The sequence below is a fragment of the Heloderma suspectum genome, chromosome 7 (assembly GCF_057233095.1).
Source record: "Heloderma suspectum isolate Gila_16-S chromosome 7, 16-S_ref, whole genome shotgun sequence".
Taxonomy (NCBI): domain Eukaryota; kingdom Metazoa; phylum Chordata; class Lepidosauria; order Squamata; family Helodermatidae; genus Heloderma; species Heloderma suspectum.
The window spans coordinates 78290049-78306386 of NC_139464.1; the positions used below are offsets into that span (position 1 = coordinate 78290049).

At 40.0% G+C, this 16338-nt stretch overlaps 1 protein-coding gene across 1 annotated transcript in view; it reads right to left on the minus strand.

The window, feature by feature from the left end:
- PDZRN4 (PDZ domain containing ring finger 4) overlaps positions 1-13523 on the minus strand; it is a 337397-nt gene extending 323874 nt beyond the window's left edge. The window contains exons 1-3 of the mRNA XM_084811898.1: positions 13482-13523; positions 13319-13405; positions 11621-11725 (exon numbers count right to left, since the gene is read on the minus strand). Coding sequence (XP_084668024.1) covers positions 11621-11725; positions 13319-13405; positions 13482-13523 — 234 coding nt within the window. The remainder of the gene's footprint in view (positions 1-11620; positions 11726-13318; positions 13406-13481) is intronic.
- Positions 13524-16338: the final 2815 nt, after the last annotated feature.

The following is a 16338-nucleotide window of genomic DNA, read 5'->3' on the forward strand; positions in this document are numbered from 1 at the left end:
AGTGCAGCACTTTAACATCATCATCTTTTAGGATTTTAAATAGCTCAGCTGGAAGACTGTCATCTCCGCTAGCTTTGTTGTTACTAATGCTTCCTAAGGCCCACTTGACTTCACTCTCGAGGATGTCCGGCTCAAGTTCAGTGACCGCACTATCATGGCTATCAGGGACATTCAGATCTTTCCTGTATAGTTCTTCTGTGTATTCTTAAAACCTCTTCTTGATCTCATCTGCTTCTGTTAGGTCCCTGCCTTCTTTGTCCTTTATCATGCCCATCTTTGCACAAAACATTCCCTTGAGATCTCCGATTTTCTTGAAGAGATCTCTAGTCTTTCCCATTCTATTGTTTTCCTCGATTTCTTTGCATTATTCATTTAAGAAGGCCTTCTTGTCTCACCTTGCTATTCTCTGGAGCTCTGCATTCAGTTGGATATATCTTCCCCTTTCTCCCTTGCTTTTCGCTTCCCTTCTTTCCTCAGCGACTTGTAAAGCCTCATCAGACAGCCACTTGGCTTTCTTGCATTTCTTTTTCTTTGGGATGGATTGAGTTGCTGCCTCCTGAACAATGTTACGGACCTCCATCCATAGTTCCTCAGGCACTCTGTCTAGCAGGTCTAATCCCTGAAATCTATTCGTCACCTCCACTGTATATTCATAAGGGATATCATTTAGGACATACCTGAATGGTTTAGCGGTTTCCCCTACGTTCTTCAATTTAAGAGGCAATTTTGCAACAAGAAGCTCATGATCTGAGCCACAGTCAGCTCCAGGTACTGTTTTTACTGACTGTATAGAGCTTCTCCATCTTTGGCTGCAAACGACATAATCAATCTGATTTCGATATTGACCATCTGGTGATGTCCATGTGTAGAGTCGTCTCTTGTGCTGTTGGAAAAGAGTGTTTGCTATGATCAGCGTTTTCTCTTGGCAAAACTCTATTAGCCTTTGTCCTGCTTCATTTTGTACACCAAGGCCATGCCTGCCTGTCATCCCGGTGATTTCTTGACTTCCTACTTTAGCATTCCAATCCCCTTTGATGAAGATGACATCTTTTTTTGGTGTTAGTTCTAGAAGGTGTTGTAGGTCTTCATAGAACCCATCAACCTCAGCTTCTTCGGCCTCAGTGGTTGGGGCATAGACTTGAATTACTGTGATGTTGAATGGTTTGCCTTGGATTCCTACTGAGATCATTCTATCGTTTTTGAGAGTGTACCCCAGTACTGCTTTTCCCACCCTTTTGTTGACTATGAGTGCTACTCCATTTCTTCTAAGGGATTCTTGCCCACAGTAGTAGATATGATGGTCACCTGAATTAAATTCGCCCATGCCTGTCCATTTGAGTTCACTGATTCCCAAGATGTCGATGTTCAGTCTTGCCATCTCATGTTTGACCACCTCCAGCTGACCTTGATTCATTGATCTGACATTCCAGGTTCCTAAACGATATTGTTTTTTACAGCATCGGATTTTCTTTTCACCACCAGACACATCCACAGCTGAGTGTCCTTTCGGCTTTGGCCCAGCTGCCTCACTCTTTCTGGCACTACTTGGAAATACCCTCTGCTCTTCCCCAGTAGTATACTGGACACCTTCCGACCTGAGGGGCTCATCTTCCAGCGTCATCGCTTTTAGCCTTGTGATACATTCCATGGGGTTTTCTTGGCAAGTATACTGGAGTGGGTTGCCATTTCCTTCTCCAGTGGACCACATTTTGTCAGAACTCTCTGCCATGTCCTGTCCGTCTTGGGTGGCCCTGCACGGCATAGCTTACGGCTTCACTGAGATATGCAAGCCCCTTCACCACAACAAGGCAGTGATCCATGAAGGGGTTTACCTACTTACTGCAACTATAATAGTAATCCATATCTTAACTCTAACATCTTTCATAACTGACTCACAGAAAGGAATATATTTCTATCAGCCAAACTACACATTCCATTTAATCTTCTTTTTTATTTACTCAAAAGTAAACATGGAGGACATGATCCAGATAAGGACTGTAGCATGAGAGATAGGCAGGCTTAAACCCTTTGCCCCTCGCTGTGGTCCTAATCCAGATTGGGGGACCCCACACTTGCAATATACTTAGGGGTAAAGCCTATATTCAATTCAGTGTGGGGGGTTTTCCCTTAGTCAAAGTGCATGGGGAGGTTCACTCCGGATCAGAACCATCTGTGGAAGGAAAGAGGTTAAAGGTCTTTAACCTCCCCCACCAATGCTAGGGTTCCAATTTTAATTACCCCACTGCTTACTTCTAAGTTAAAACAACAACAACACAGATCATAAAATCACAGAATCATAAAATGCAGAATCATAGATGTAGCTACAAGCAGTGTATTAAAAGTGACATGTGGTTTGACCTTTAGAGGAAGTAGTGTTTTTTTTTTTCAAGCACAAGGACCATGCTGAACTGAACACTAGACAGGCCCAGTTCAAACCATCATCCAAACCATGGTTTAGATCATGGATGGAAATATGTAGCCCTCCAAATGTTGTTGGACTGCAACTACCATCATTCCTTACCACTGACAATACTGGTGAGAACTGATGGGAGTTACGGTCCACCAACATCTGGAGGCCCATACGTTCTCCACCCCTGGTTTAGATTATTATGAATATGACATTGCAACACCTGGACTTGCACATTTCCCCTCCCTCGATTCCTCCTTTGCACAAGAGAAAGAGAATGAACACTTCTTCTTTCACTTTAGAACAAACCACAGTTCTGCATTCCATACAACTCAGGAAACTGTGGTTTGTCATAGTTAAAAGAAAGCAGAATTACATCTTGGTTTCAGAACCTGGTTTGCTTTAACTAACTTTGTTAAGAACAAACTACAGTTCCCCATGTCTGTACATACACAGAACAACACTTCAATCCAAACTGAAAGGGAAAACTTTTACTGTCTCACACACATGGTCATGACATATTTTCTAAATGGAAATTCTTTCGTATGAGAGATTCTGTACAGTCCACATTGAAATTATAATCTGCATTGCCAGCATGGGACCCTTTACACGAGAAGAAATTTAAAAGAGTGGAAATAGTTCACTATTTCACTGGCCTTTGACAAATATAGAACAGCATGTAGTTAAGTTTGACATTGCTGAGAAGTTAAGTTTCCAGCACGAGAGTGGTGAATCCAAGCCTCATGGATGCTATCCTAGCATCTGTGGCTTGCATAATTCAGAACTCCTCTCCCACCTAATTTGCAGGTGTTGTGTCTGTGACCTTTAGGATTCCCAGTGTTGAGTCTAGGTGAGTATTATGAACAAGGTGAGCAAAATAAGTGGATATTAATGGCTGAGTAGGGTGTATGGGAAGTAACTGGCAGGGGAAAGTAAGAAAGGACTGCAGGAGAAAGAGAAAAGTGTGTGTGTGCCTTTATCTATGTATGAGAATGCGAAATAAGGTATAGGGAAAGTAGTAAACACATAATGCTAAATTAAACAGTGGAACTACATAATTAAAATAAGCCATACAGTGCAATTAACAACCTACATTTACCATATCTAATATCATAGTCTACTAGTATTAGTTAACAGATATAGATAGAAGGGGGTACCACACGAAGAGAAAGGAAGACAATTACTTCTCATTCTCCAACTCCCTCCAGTATCTGGGAATTATGATGAAGTTATATTTGACATAGCAGCCTATCTTTTCCCAATTGGAAAGTGCACTTACAAAAATAAACTGTACAGCATGCGACTAAATCAGAGACACAATCTGACACAAAGGCCAGTCAGCAATTAATGAGGAATACATTATCTTATGATCTAGAGTAAATGGCATCATGTCTCCGGAGCAGGGTTTTCAGCATTTGCCTCTTCAGGTTTGCCATATTGGCCATAGCCTCGAGCTGAGATGATTAAGCCAGAGACTTTCAGAACGAAGAAATAGCCATTATTTCCACGCCATAGCTCTTGCACAGCATGTGAAAACAAAAACACTTCATAGCATTCAAGACTTAATCACCACTAGGATGGCTACTTATGAATCACCAAAAAACAAGGAAATGCATCACCAAAAAAGAGAACAAAGGGGAAAGTGATGTGCATAATATTTGCATATGCTAATTTATATGTATAGGTGCAAATACATATTACAGAGGACTGTCCTCTGTAAAAGGGGATACCTGGACACCCTAAGAGTCCTTTATTAGCACACCACTATATACTACTAAGAAAAGACTCCCCATTTTAAAATGTGTTTGCTTGTTTTAAATTCAGAGGAAGTTGCATGAAAGAAAATGAAATGTTTTGATTTGTTTTAAGAAGTCACACATAAGATAGGAGTTATGGAGAAAACAATGTACAATTCTTTTAAAAAGACCAAACCAACTAAACCAGAAGACTTTAGACCTGACATAGTTGCATATGGCCTTTTCCATTTTATATTTAGTTAACTGTGTAGGAGGCAAATACATTAACACTAAAATACATCCATAAATATCATGCTTGCAATACAGTTTCCAGAAAGCATCCTATAGAGGGCAAAACAAAGTAACTGCCAAGCAATTAAAATTACAAAAAAGATAAGCAGATGACATGAAATAAACTCATTAATTTCACACATAAAGCTCCAGTGAACAAAGTGTGAACAAAGCTTGACTTGTTATTGCCAATATGAGCATCATTTCCTCATTTAGTCTACAGAACTGTAGCTTCCAGTTCCAGCAGGACTGACATAGTATGTATCAGGGTGCATTTTACTAGGGTGAAAAACTGGAATTTCATGCCTTGGGGGAAAACAAATTATTTCTAGTTTAAAGCACAGATATATTTTACAATTATCTTCTGTGTAATGAAATAACTGTTTCATTACAGAGCCAGCTGCATTTGTTACACTTTATTTTTCAAATTGTTATTATCTATGGCAGAAAATTCAGAAACATTTGTGGCTGGCAAATAAAAGGATGCTTTCTATGGGTAATACCTCTGCATCATTTAGTATTTAATTCTTGAATGCCCACATACATTTTCAGTTTAAAATAAGAATAAGAAGTCTTTGTTCAAAGGTATTGATTGAACAATAAGTTGAAAAGGAATAAAATGACAGAAATGTTATTCCAGATAAAAGGAGGAAGGTTGAATTCCAACAGTTTACAAATAAGAGTACACGTTTTGCCATTGACTATAGCCCTTTGCTACAGTAGCTTGGATTTTTTTTTCTCCCTAGCTCACCATTCATAGATTTAGGGCAGACACTTTGGCTACAGCTCCCATCATCCTTCAGCATTGGCTATTCTGACAAGGGCTAATGAGCACTATAGGCCAAAACACAATTGCCCACCCTTGATTTAGGGAAAGTAAGTCTGACCTGGCCACAGTCATGCCCTAACCCCGGCGCCAGCTTGTCTGGCTGAAAGGGGGGGCCATTGCGGGCGGGTGGGGTGACAAGACGTAGGGGCCTCTGATTGGTGCACCCCAGTGGCACCACCATGCAAGGAGGGGCAGGCTGAGTTGCCGTAAACTCAGCCCCCCTCCCAATCTCAGCTCTCTGGCTCAACGCAGCTCCCTCCCACCCTCCCCTAAGCAGTGTGGGTTTCTTGCCGGTTGCCCCTTTGGGAGCCATGTAGGAATTTTTTGGGTCACAGTTCAATTGGCCTATTACTGTGAGTCTTTTTTGCCTACGTCACACTGTTTTGAGGTTTGAGTGTGTCCTGTAAGGGAATATGGGCTATATCATCGGTCACATTCCAGTTGGCGGCTAGGATGGGCAAAACATGAAAGAGAGTAGGGATGGTGTGCATGCAGAGGCACCTTATGGTGACAGGTGATGCCTGAGGCCCCCCAAACGGGTTGTGCGGCTCGGCGGGGGGATAAGGGTTGCCTGGGAGACCAACCCTACTCACTCACCCAAGTGTTGTGCGGCACCGGGTTGGGGGTGACACCAGAAGGTCTACCTCCCCCAGAAGGGGCAGTCCGGAGGGATGGTGAGATCACCGCCACCCCTCAGGCTGGGTGTGTTTTCGCCCAAGAAGTGCCAGCTAGCCGCTGACACAGTTAGATGCCCGTCCTAGTTACCCCTTTGCAGGTATTTCAATAAATGTGGCCCAATTTTCAACCCAAGCTTGTTGTCTGCGTCTTCTTTAACCCATTTCCGCTCGCAATTTCCCATCATAGTCAGGCTACTAGCAGATTGTCTCCAGTGTTCTCCTTCCCACTACTATATTGCCTGGTAGAGATCGGCCATTGAAGTACTGAAGCTTCTACTGAAGGTATCTGGGAGTGCTATTTTTATTAATACCAGAACAATACCCATTCTCTCAGCACTTGTTCTGATCCGTATGATTATACCCTTGATGTCATAATACCATGTTCTCAGAGTGAAAATAAGGAGCAAGAGCTTTTAGACAAACAATCAATATGTTATCAGTTAAAATGACATGTCTCAATGACATCTTTAGATGATTAACACTGCAGTCTGATATGTGTCTGCACAGAAGTAAGCTCCACTGAGTTCAATGACACTCCCAGTCCAGTTGGTTGATTGGTACCACGAAAATGGCACTCAAGCCAGTTAATTAAGCGTGTTTAAGACTTCAGCTTAGGGATGTCATTATTAGATCCCAGAATAGTGTCAATTTTAAAAATGTGATATGATAATAGAGTTGGAAGGGAACATTAGAAGAGGGATGCATTTGAATATCATGACAAATCATTGTTTATCCTGACAGGAATAGGCTTAGCCTCTGTCCAAGCTCACACGCTCCCCAACTCCCTTTTTTTCTAACGCAGCTGCACAGAGGAGATTTGAAGCTTTCACTTCTGTTTCAGAATAACAGCAGTTTAGCATAGCCTTCCCGTTGGACTTCAGCTCCCATCAGCCCCAGCCAGCTGGCCAATGGTCAGGAATGCTGGGAGTTGTAGCCCAAAATTATTTGGAGATCACCCAGTTGGGGTTTCATCCAAACCCTAAACAGCCATTTATCTTAACTATGGTTTGTTTAAACACCAGCTTCATAACCTATGGTTTGAAGTAGGCTCATGTCAAACAAACCATAGTGAAGGTTAACCATAGTTTGTTGGTTTGGACAAACAAGCCACAGTTAATTAAAAAAAAAAAAAAAACAGAACCAAAAGCTTCCCAATTCCTCCACCAGAGGAGGAGAGGAGTGAAATGACACAGGAAGTGTTTATCTACTATGTCTATAAAAAACATGGTATGAAATGACACAGGAAGTGTTTATCTACTATGTCTATAAAAAAGGAATTGTAGGAAAAGCTCACACAGTACACATAAGCCTAGGTGATGTGGTGTATGTCATGACCGCCAAAATCAGCACCCTATGCTGCCTTGAGGAAGTCCTAGATGAGGAGGAGATGAGGAAGAGATACAGGTTGCTCCACTCAGGGGGAACCTTCAGTGCCTCCTCCCATACCCTCCCAGCTGAGGATGTGGCACTCCTGCCTTCCTTAGACTCCCAGGACAAATCTCTAGCGTAGTGTCTCCTGTTCCTTCTCCCTCATAGAAGATGGGGTTTGGTTACTGAACCAAACAAGGCTCCTGTCATGTTCTATCAATCTAAAATTATTTCTAGGCTGCCTTTATGGGTGGAACTCTCTCAAGGTGCCATATAAGATAAAACCCACACAAAGTGGATATTATAAAAAGATCCATAAAAATATATTTCAATAAAATCCATAAAAACAAGAATTGCTAATTAAAATAATTACCAACTAAACTTACCAATAAAAACCAATGGCACCAACTTAATGGAAGGCCAGCAAAAACAGGTGGTTCTTCAGAGCTTTCCTGAAAACCTGCAAAGAAGGGGACTGCCGAACCCCCTTGTTTTAGGCTCTGAACCCTAGAGGCCATTGAGTAAGTCACCCAGCCTGTCCAAATGATTCCAGACATCTTCCAGTCCTGTCTGCAGAATAATCTGCTGCCACTACCTACTGAATTATAGTCAGTATATACTTTTATATACTTGGGTACTTATACTTGGGGACAGTATATACTTTTATATACTTGGGTACTTATATACCCTTTTATATACTTGGCTGTGCGATTCACAGCCAGCACATGGGGGAAGATATTCAGATCCCCCAGAACAGAACATATTCATGAATTTAAATCCATAAGTATATTTATTGACAGAAAATAATGGCCAGAACTAATAGTCATTTGATGCAAAACAAATAATAATAGTTCTAACATCCTAACCTAAGTTATTCTTCTCTTTAACAGCTATCCCAGCCACCAGCCTTTTACCTCACCCTTCCTTCCTCTCTCTCCCCCAATTCTCGTGACAATGCAATCCTCTACATGTCTACTCAGAAGTAAATCCCACTGCGTTCCCAGGTAAGGTGCCTGAGCCTCATTGAACTTAGTGGGATTTACATCTAATGGGCCAAAACAGATATTACTTTAAATCCGTATCTAGCAGCTATTACTTTTTCACCTTTTACTCTAGAGTAGGGAAAGGAGTCCCAATCCAGATATTAAAAGCCCTCTTCCCCAATACTAATCTCTTCATCCAGACTGGGGACCCTATAGTAGTGCCTACTTTACAATAAAAATGGGGGGGGGGACAGACATTGCTGCTAGATGCAGATTTAAAATAATATCAGTTTTGGCCTAAGTAGGCACATATAAGATTGAGCAGTTTTATTAAAACTGCTTTTAATTCTGCTTGTAAAATACCACATTTTATTTTTCCTAATCTTAGAACTACTTACCCTAAACATAGCTTTTGTTTTCCCTGCTAAAAAATAAGAAATTTTGTAATGAAGATGCTTACACATGCTACTGCAACTTTTCTGTACCTAGTTCATTTATTTCTAAGTAACTAGAAAACTAGCTAGAAATATATTCCGAGTATTCTGTTAGCTAAGTTTAATTCCTTTTTATTAAACAGAGCAGAAATATGAAATTTCATATTGTACACTTCCACAGCAGTCAAAAAATTAGGTTATCTTCACTGATTAAGAAACTGGAATCATGAACAGTGGGCCATATTATTCATTTTTTTCTTAGTCAACTCAGAGTCCAGAAAAGTGCCTAGATACTTCTTCAAATATAATTAACTGAAGAAAAGAGGCAGAACAGATCAAAGTTTCTGGGTCATACAGCCTCTGGATAGTACTAGTAATGACAATTCAATGGTTAAGAGGATAAAACACTGCTTTCACACAATGCATGCCAGCTGTCTGTCTCTACTCTAATTGCAGAGCTGTCTCGGTCCACAATAAAGAACAGCCTTACATAAAAGAACCAAGGATGGTTCCATTCCATTCATTGTACATTGGGAAAATACCAAGATATTGCCAGAAATACAGCATTTCTTTTGCCAAATACGATCTTGAGATTTAACTGATAACCAGCACATCCCTGAGCTTGCACACAGCTGCTGACAGCTCTAATTCCAAATGCAGCCAAACACTTTGCAGGGTGTACATACCAAAGCTAGAGAGCATTCCAGTTGGTAAAAATCATGTGACATTTCCGTTCCATTTACAAAATCCCATAAAATTAGACCCGCAAGATGTAAACTAGATGAATTCTCAAAACTGATTCACTAATGCAGGGTTGGGGAAGTTGTGGCTCTCTAGGCAGTTGTTGGACCATAACTCTTATCTTCCCCAATTACTGTTTATGCTGATTGGGTCTAATGGGAGTTGGAGTCCAATAGGATCTGGAGTTCTACAGGTTCACCAGTCCTAGACGAAAGCATGAATCACTGGTTTTTAATTTTTAAATCTAAAGCGATAAACCTATACCAGTTTACCTGAGAGTAAGCCCTGTTTAATGTAATGGGACTTGCTTCTGAGTGGGCATGCATAGGATTGCGCTGTTAATCACACTGTGGTCACAGGGGGCTATAGCATAAGTATCTAGAACTAAGACTCTCCAAAGGAGAACAAGCTCTCCAGTTATGAGGTCGTTCCATGGAAGTTCTTAAACATAGCCCAAAGTAGAAGACTCATAAACTGTATCACAGATCTGAAACCAGATGATTTCAAAGCCCAGGATATTAATGAACCCTGATTAGCATTAGCCATGGCTAAGGTTGGAATTATATCCATTTATGCTTTGACCATGAATAAGGCCACCAGGGAAGTGCAGGCATATTCACGCGGGAGAAGATGGGGACAACAAGGCAGGCATAATATCATGTCCCACTTCTTTAACCACAGTTAAGGAATCAGGAGTGTTAAGTATTAAGTAAGTATTAACTAGCTTTCAGAGTATGCATTTGATGCAAAGACAAAAGCAGTTCAGTTTGACAGCTTTAATTTCCTGTTTTCTGTGACCTTTTGTCTTCAGTTCAACAGAGTTAGTATTCTCACACAAGTTTTAAAAATCCTTGTTGTATGGATCATGTTCACAATATAGCTCTGTTCCTGAATCCCACTACTGTAACTAATGTCAACAGCATTCAAGGAAACCTGGACACACTTCAAACACCCATCAGCTTAGTAAAGAAGAATAAAAACCAACTATTCACTGTCTGCCTTGTGAGTATTTATCATTCTTTGGAAGTCTTTTCAAAAGTCTGAAGTTGAGCTCCTGTAGTGATTTACCAGCATTAAGAATATCTCTCTCTCTGTCTCACACATGCACAGAGAGAGAAAGAGAGAGAAAGTAACAGATTCACAGCATAGCTCCAAATGTGCCCTTAAATTCTGCTGTCACAGCATAACAAGTGGTTCATTTCATCAAACAGTAGGAAAAGTGCTTTTTACGCTAAATGTTCCCACATCTAATGTTTTGGGTTTATATATCACAAACAGGTAGGATCACAATATCAAAACAAGACTAGCATTCAGGGTTCAGTGAAGCCCATAAAATTGTCTTAGAATCAGTGACTTGAGCACTATGGCATAGTTAAGAGGGAAAAGCCATAACAGTCCAGTGCAGCAAAACACATGTCTACTTCTTTGCTAAAATGTTTTTGAATTGGATTCATTTTAAAATTCCTTTTGCCCATCAAAAAACAAAAAAGCAATATTCAGCATGTAGAAAACATTGACATGATTACAAAAAGAGCAACCTCCGCCATGTACAAAGAAATGTGCACTAAGCAAAAAACCCAGAAAGAAAAGTGTAATCCTTAGCTGTTCAAAGAATCTCCCAAACATATTGTCTATCAGTCACTGCCTTGCAAGTGTCTTATACACAGCAGCCACAGTTTTAAACACTTGTTTATGAGCAAATATAGTTAGTATCTTAGAAAAATAATGAATTAATTCCAGAAAAAAGGTGCAATCTTGTGCATGTTTAGACAGAAAAAGTCCTCCAACTTTCTGTTGTAGGACTTTTTTCTGTCTAAACATGCATATGATTGTACTGTAAAAGATGTATTTGTCAATCATCCAATCTTATTTATCCGTCTTGGGGTGAGAAAACAAAGAAGAAACCCTTTCCCCCTATGATTTATCCCACTCATACTACATGCACACTTGCATGATTTATCCAAAAGTTATTATACAACACAATCATGTTACTAGCAGACATTTCATCAAAATGCTTTATTACATGACACAAATTTGATTTCTTAAATTAAGATTTTCATTAGTAATCCAGTAACAAGGAAAAATTTGATGTGCGACTTTAAAAACATAAACTCCATGTTCTGCTTGCTGTTAAAAGTAGATTACTCCTCTTACCTCTATGATCTTGTCATTAATGTGCATACCATCTGATTTATCAGCAGGCCCATTTTTCAGGATTCTGGACACATAAATTCCTTCTGCAGATTCCACCTGATTGTCCTAGATATGAACATACGCATTTTAAAAGAAAGTCTAAGCATTACTCAATCCTGCAACGCATATCTAAATGAGCTACACCATACTTTTCTGGCTGTGTAACTTCATTGGGATTCTTAAACACAACACACAGAAAAGCCATGAATCAAACTTTCAATACTTGCCAACTATTTTACAAGCCCATCTATTTCAGGTTATTTTAGTTTGCATGAAAACCTACAATGCCCCCATCTTAAATAAGCTATTGGAGGTAGGCCATATTTTACAAAAGACCATGACTACTATGTAACTTTAAAAAGGAACAATGTATTTAAAATATGAACCATTGGTGTGTTTTAGGAGCATCTCTTAGAACACCCCTGCATGTGTTTCCATTGAAAATAAAACAAATTGCACATTTAATGGTATATAGCAGTCTTATTCATAGGAAATTGAAACCATGAAATCCTTGAGGATCAGCCAAACACAACATGATATTCCTTATCCCCTTCATCTGTATACATTTACTTATGTAAAATTACTTGTCACCATACTGGAGTGTGGTCACATACATGGCCCACACATAGGTCATGACACATGTTATGTTGCAGATTGGAGATGTGAAGGCCCAGGGGAAAAAAAACATTTTTTCCCCATTTTTTCCCAAGGACCATTTTTGTTTTTTCCAAAAAAAAAAAAAAAAACCTGGAAAAATTGAACAGCTTTAGATTATGAAATATTTTCTTTTCAAATTTAAGGCATGGTTTTTATATAGTGTTACCCAGCCTTTACTCTCTCCAAAAGTATTTCTAAAAACTATGTAATAAGAACACTTTTATAGAAAGACTAGAGATGTAAAATGTCTGGAAATAATGAAGTTATGGGGAAGATGGTTTTTTTAAAATCCTGTCTGTTAAATTCCCAGCATAGTTATTCCTTCCATTAGTTATTTCCATTCCAAAACTAAGTATTGTTTATTTTTGCATCTTTCCCAAAGTTTCCATTTTTCCCCGAAAACCCCAGATGAAAACCAGTTTATTTTTCACCCATGGCTTCAAAATTTCTGCAGAGTTTACATCTCTACTGGAGACAGGAGTATGCAAGTGTGTGCATTTACCCACCATGCTGACAGAGGGGTCACGTGTAGAAGTATATAAATAATGTTCAAGAGTGGATCTTTGAAAAGTCATTTTCCCCCAAAATGATAAAATGTAATTGTAGGAATAGTAGGAATATAAATACACATCAAAATCAAAAATTACAGAGGAAAGACATTCTAAACTGCTCAAATTTTATTTGGGGGGAAAGCATCTAGCTACAGACACCTGATGGTGTGGTGTGCCTTGTTCACCTCTGCTCTCTGCTTTTGCAACACTAGACTATGGTTTAATGGGGGGGGGGTGGGAGGTGCTGAAATGGACAGCATTCTAAGGTGGGAACAGCAGTTGGACACTGACATTTTAATCCATTCCAATCTTTCATCATTTTTTATCAGTTGCCACCATATGTAATGAGCAATACTCTCATGCTGAAAGTGGAGCTAGCAAAGTATTTGCTAAAAACAAATACATATACACACACAAGCAACCTGTACACTGCATTAACTTTGCTGATTACCTGGCTAGGTTGTCCTCCAACAATATTAAATCCCAGAGTATTGTTTTCTCTGTGTAGCATGATGGTTAAGGGCTTAGGTTTTCCAGCCTAGGATGAAAGATACAAAACACTACTTATTTAAAAAATCCACCAGTTAACACCCTACTGCAGCTTTTAAACTTACACCATTTAAAGCCCCAACTTGTGATCTCCACGAGGAAGCCATATTATAAACAATACACCTTTCGCATTCATTCTGCATGATGGATGCTCAATACAGCAAGCAGTTCATGTGTACCAATTCAATCTCTCCTGCATGGCTTTCGCCATACCAGGAACAGAGACAATATACCAGGGTGTCCAGTCCCTATGAAATAAACAAATAAATATAACATCTCATTGTGAGGAGCAGTTGAGAAAGCAGCCCTAATACAGGCCAATGTGTTGGAGTTTATTATTGGTACATTAATATCCCATCTTTTTTCCTCTTGCAAGTAACTCAAGGCAGCATACATGATCTTCCTACTCTCCATTTTATCCTCACAACAACCTTGTGAAGTACTTTAGGCTGAGAGTCAGTGACTGGCCCAAAGTCACCCAGTGAGCTTCATGGCTAAGTGGGGACTAGAAGCCAGTTCTCCTAAGTTCCAATCCAACACTCTAACCACTACACCACACTTGCTCTTCTCCCTACTAGAACTCTGGCAGGTCAGAGAAAAAACACTCCAGAAGCAAAATATTCTGATGAATTATCATCTAATGATAAATGTGGCAAGGAGATAATTATTTTTTCTCATTATCACTTAAAATCTTGGGTCCATATTCATGACTTGCATGTGTATACATGTAATTTTACAGCACTGATGCTCTTAATGTCTGCTAGGATTGTAGAAGCAACAAAGGACTAGAGAAGCTAGAATTACTCTGATTCACAGAACAGCCCAAGTTAAAATTGCTCCTAAGGGCGCAATACTATGGCTGCTAGACAGTGGCTAAATGGCCATAGGATTTTTCAGTTTTCAAGAACCAGCCTTGGAGCCAGCGCTCCGAGATCGGTTCCCAGAAAACTGCCTCCACACCCCCTTCCCCTCTGCCTCACAGGTGGAGCAGTTTGTCCCCGGCTCCGCACTCAGAAGAGCAGTGCAGAGCGGGGGAAAAGGGGGAGTTCCTGGGGGCAGGAAGGGGCAGGGACGGCAGAAGCACTGATATGATGCTTCCTATGTGTTGTCCAGCCTGCTCTCCCCCTCCCGCTCTGGCTAAACAGCCGAAATCAGCCGTCTAGCCACAAATGCAGGGCAGCCAGAGTGCAGGGAAGATCCCCTCTGCGCTCTGCATTAGATAGTCGGTCGTCTCCAAATTCGGAGGTAACTGAATATCCCCATAGGATTGTGCCCTACATTTCCCACCATATTCACAGTGTCCTGTTCTGTTAATATAGTCAACACAACACAGAGACTAGGTCTATAAAGATGTGACGTTCAATAGTTCATTGTATTCAATAGATTTGCACTAGTGTGGGCACAGCCCAACAGCGCAATCCTAGGCATGTTGACTCTGAAGTTAAAGCTGCAATCCCATAGCGACTTACCAGAAAGTAAGCCTCACTGAATTCTAAGATTTACTTCTCAGGAGACATTTATAGGAATGCAGTGCAACACTGCAATCCTATACACAACTACTCAGAAGTCCAGTTGTTTAGACCTTACACCCAGGTAAATATGCACAAGACTGTAGCCTAAATCTCATGATTTTCAAAGGCACTTAATCTGAACTGTGCATAGAACACTAAGAAAATGGGTCCAGATTCTTCTCATTGCCATTTTAGACTAATCTGTAAGTTTAACAACGAACTGAGGACTCCCAAAAAACTGTCAGCAAACAGAAACGAAAACTACAAGACCAATTTCTGTGACTTGGCTGTGTTCAATAACATTTGGGGTTTTAATTTTAAGGTTTAATGTAACTTAAAGAAACAATATTTTATCCCCCTGCCCCCTGCAAACGGCATAACTTCCTAGACTGTGCAATGAATATGGAGCAATCAGAGGCAGGAGAGAATACAACAATCAAGTTTAGCAAGGCAAATTATTATTTTGCCTTTCTCACAGATAAAAAGGGGCTCCAGGAAGTACAGCACCTTGCAAAGAAAGATGGGAATACACTTTAATTACCTTCCATGTGTTGTTCAAATTGAAGCAAATGAAGCAATAAACATATTAACATACAAAACTGCCTTCTACTGTCAGATCACTGATCAAGCCTGGTGCTGTCTAGTTAGACCAATAGCCACAATCCAAGGTCTCAGACACAAGCCTTTCTGAGCCCTCCTCCTTGAGATCTTTAACTGGAGGTACCAGGAACTGAGCCTGAGCAAGTTGTGTACACAACAACAACAACAACATGCCCCAGCATTTAAAGATAGGTATGATTCGTTTTAAATGTACTAATAGTACATTTAAGTTTTAACAATGTATATTTCTATTTACTGATTGCTTGATGCTTCTGTCCATTACCTTTGTTGTCTTTCCCTACATTTCTTTGAGTCAGTATGTAAAGCGACACCTATTGGCAGAACTGAGAAATTACACGCAGTCAAGTATGGCTGGGAAAGGGTGACACAAAGCATCCCTTTCAAATCTGTGATTGATTGTGCTAGATTAGTAGAGCAGTACCACCATAACCAAATCTCTGTACGCTCATCTTCAACAAACTTTGTCGCTTTATATGTTACACAGAATAAAGCTGTATTATATCTGCTAATAATGCACTGTGTAGCACTTACCTATGCATCTTTTAAATATGTGTTTGATACAGGTAGTAATAATAATACTTAGCATTTGTACTGTGCTTTCAAGTGTTCGAAGTGCTTTACATGTGTTATCTAGTTGTAATCCTTACAACAACCCTGTAAGGTAAATTAGTATTGTTGGCCATATATTATAGATGGGAGAAGGGGAACTGAGGCTGAAAGAAAATGGATTGCCTAATGCCACCTGATGAGTTCATGGCAAGATTAGAACCAGAGAATTCCTTATTCCTTA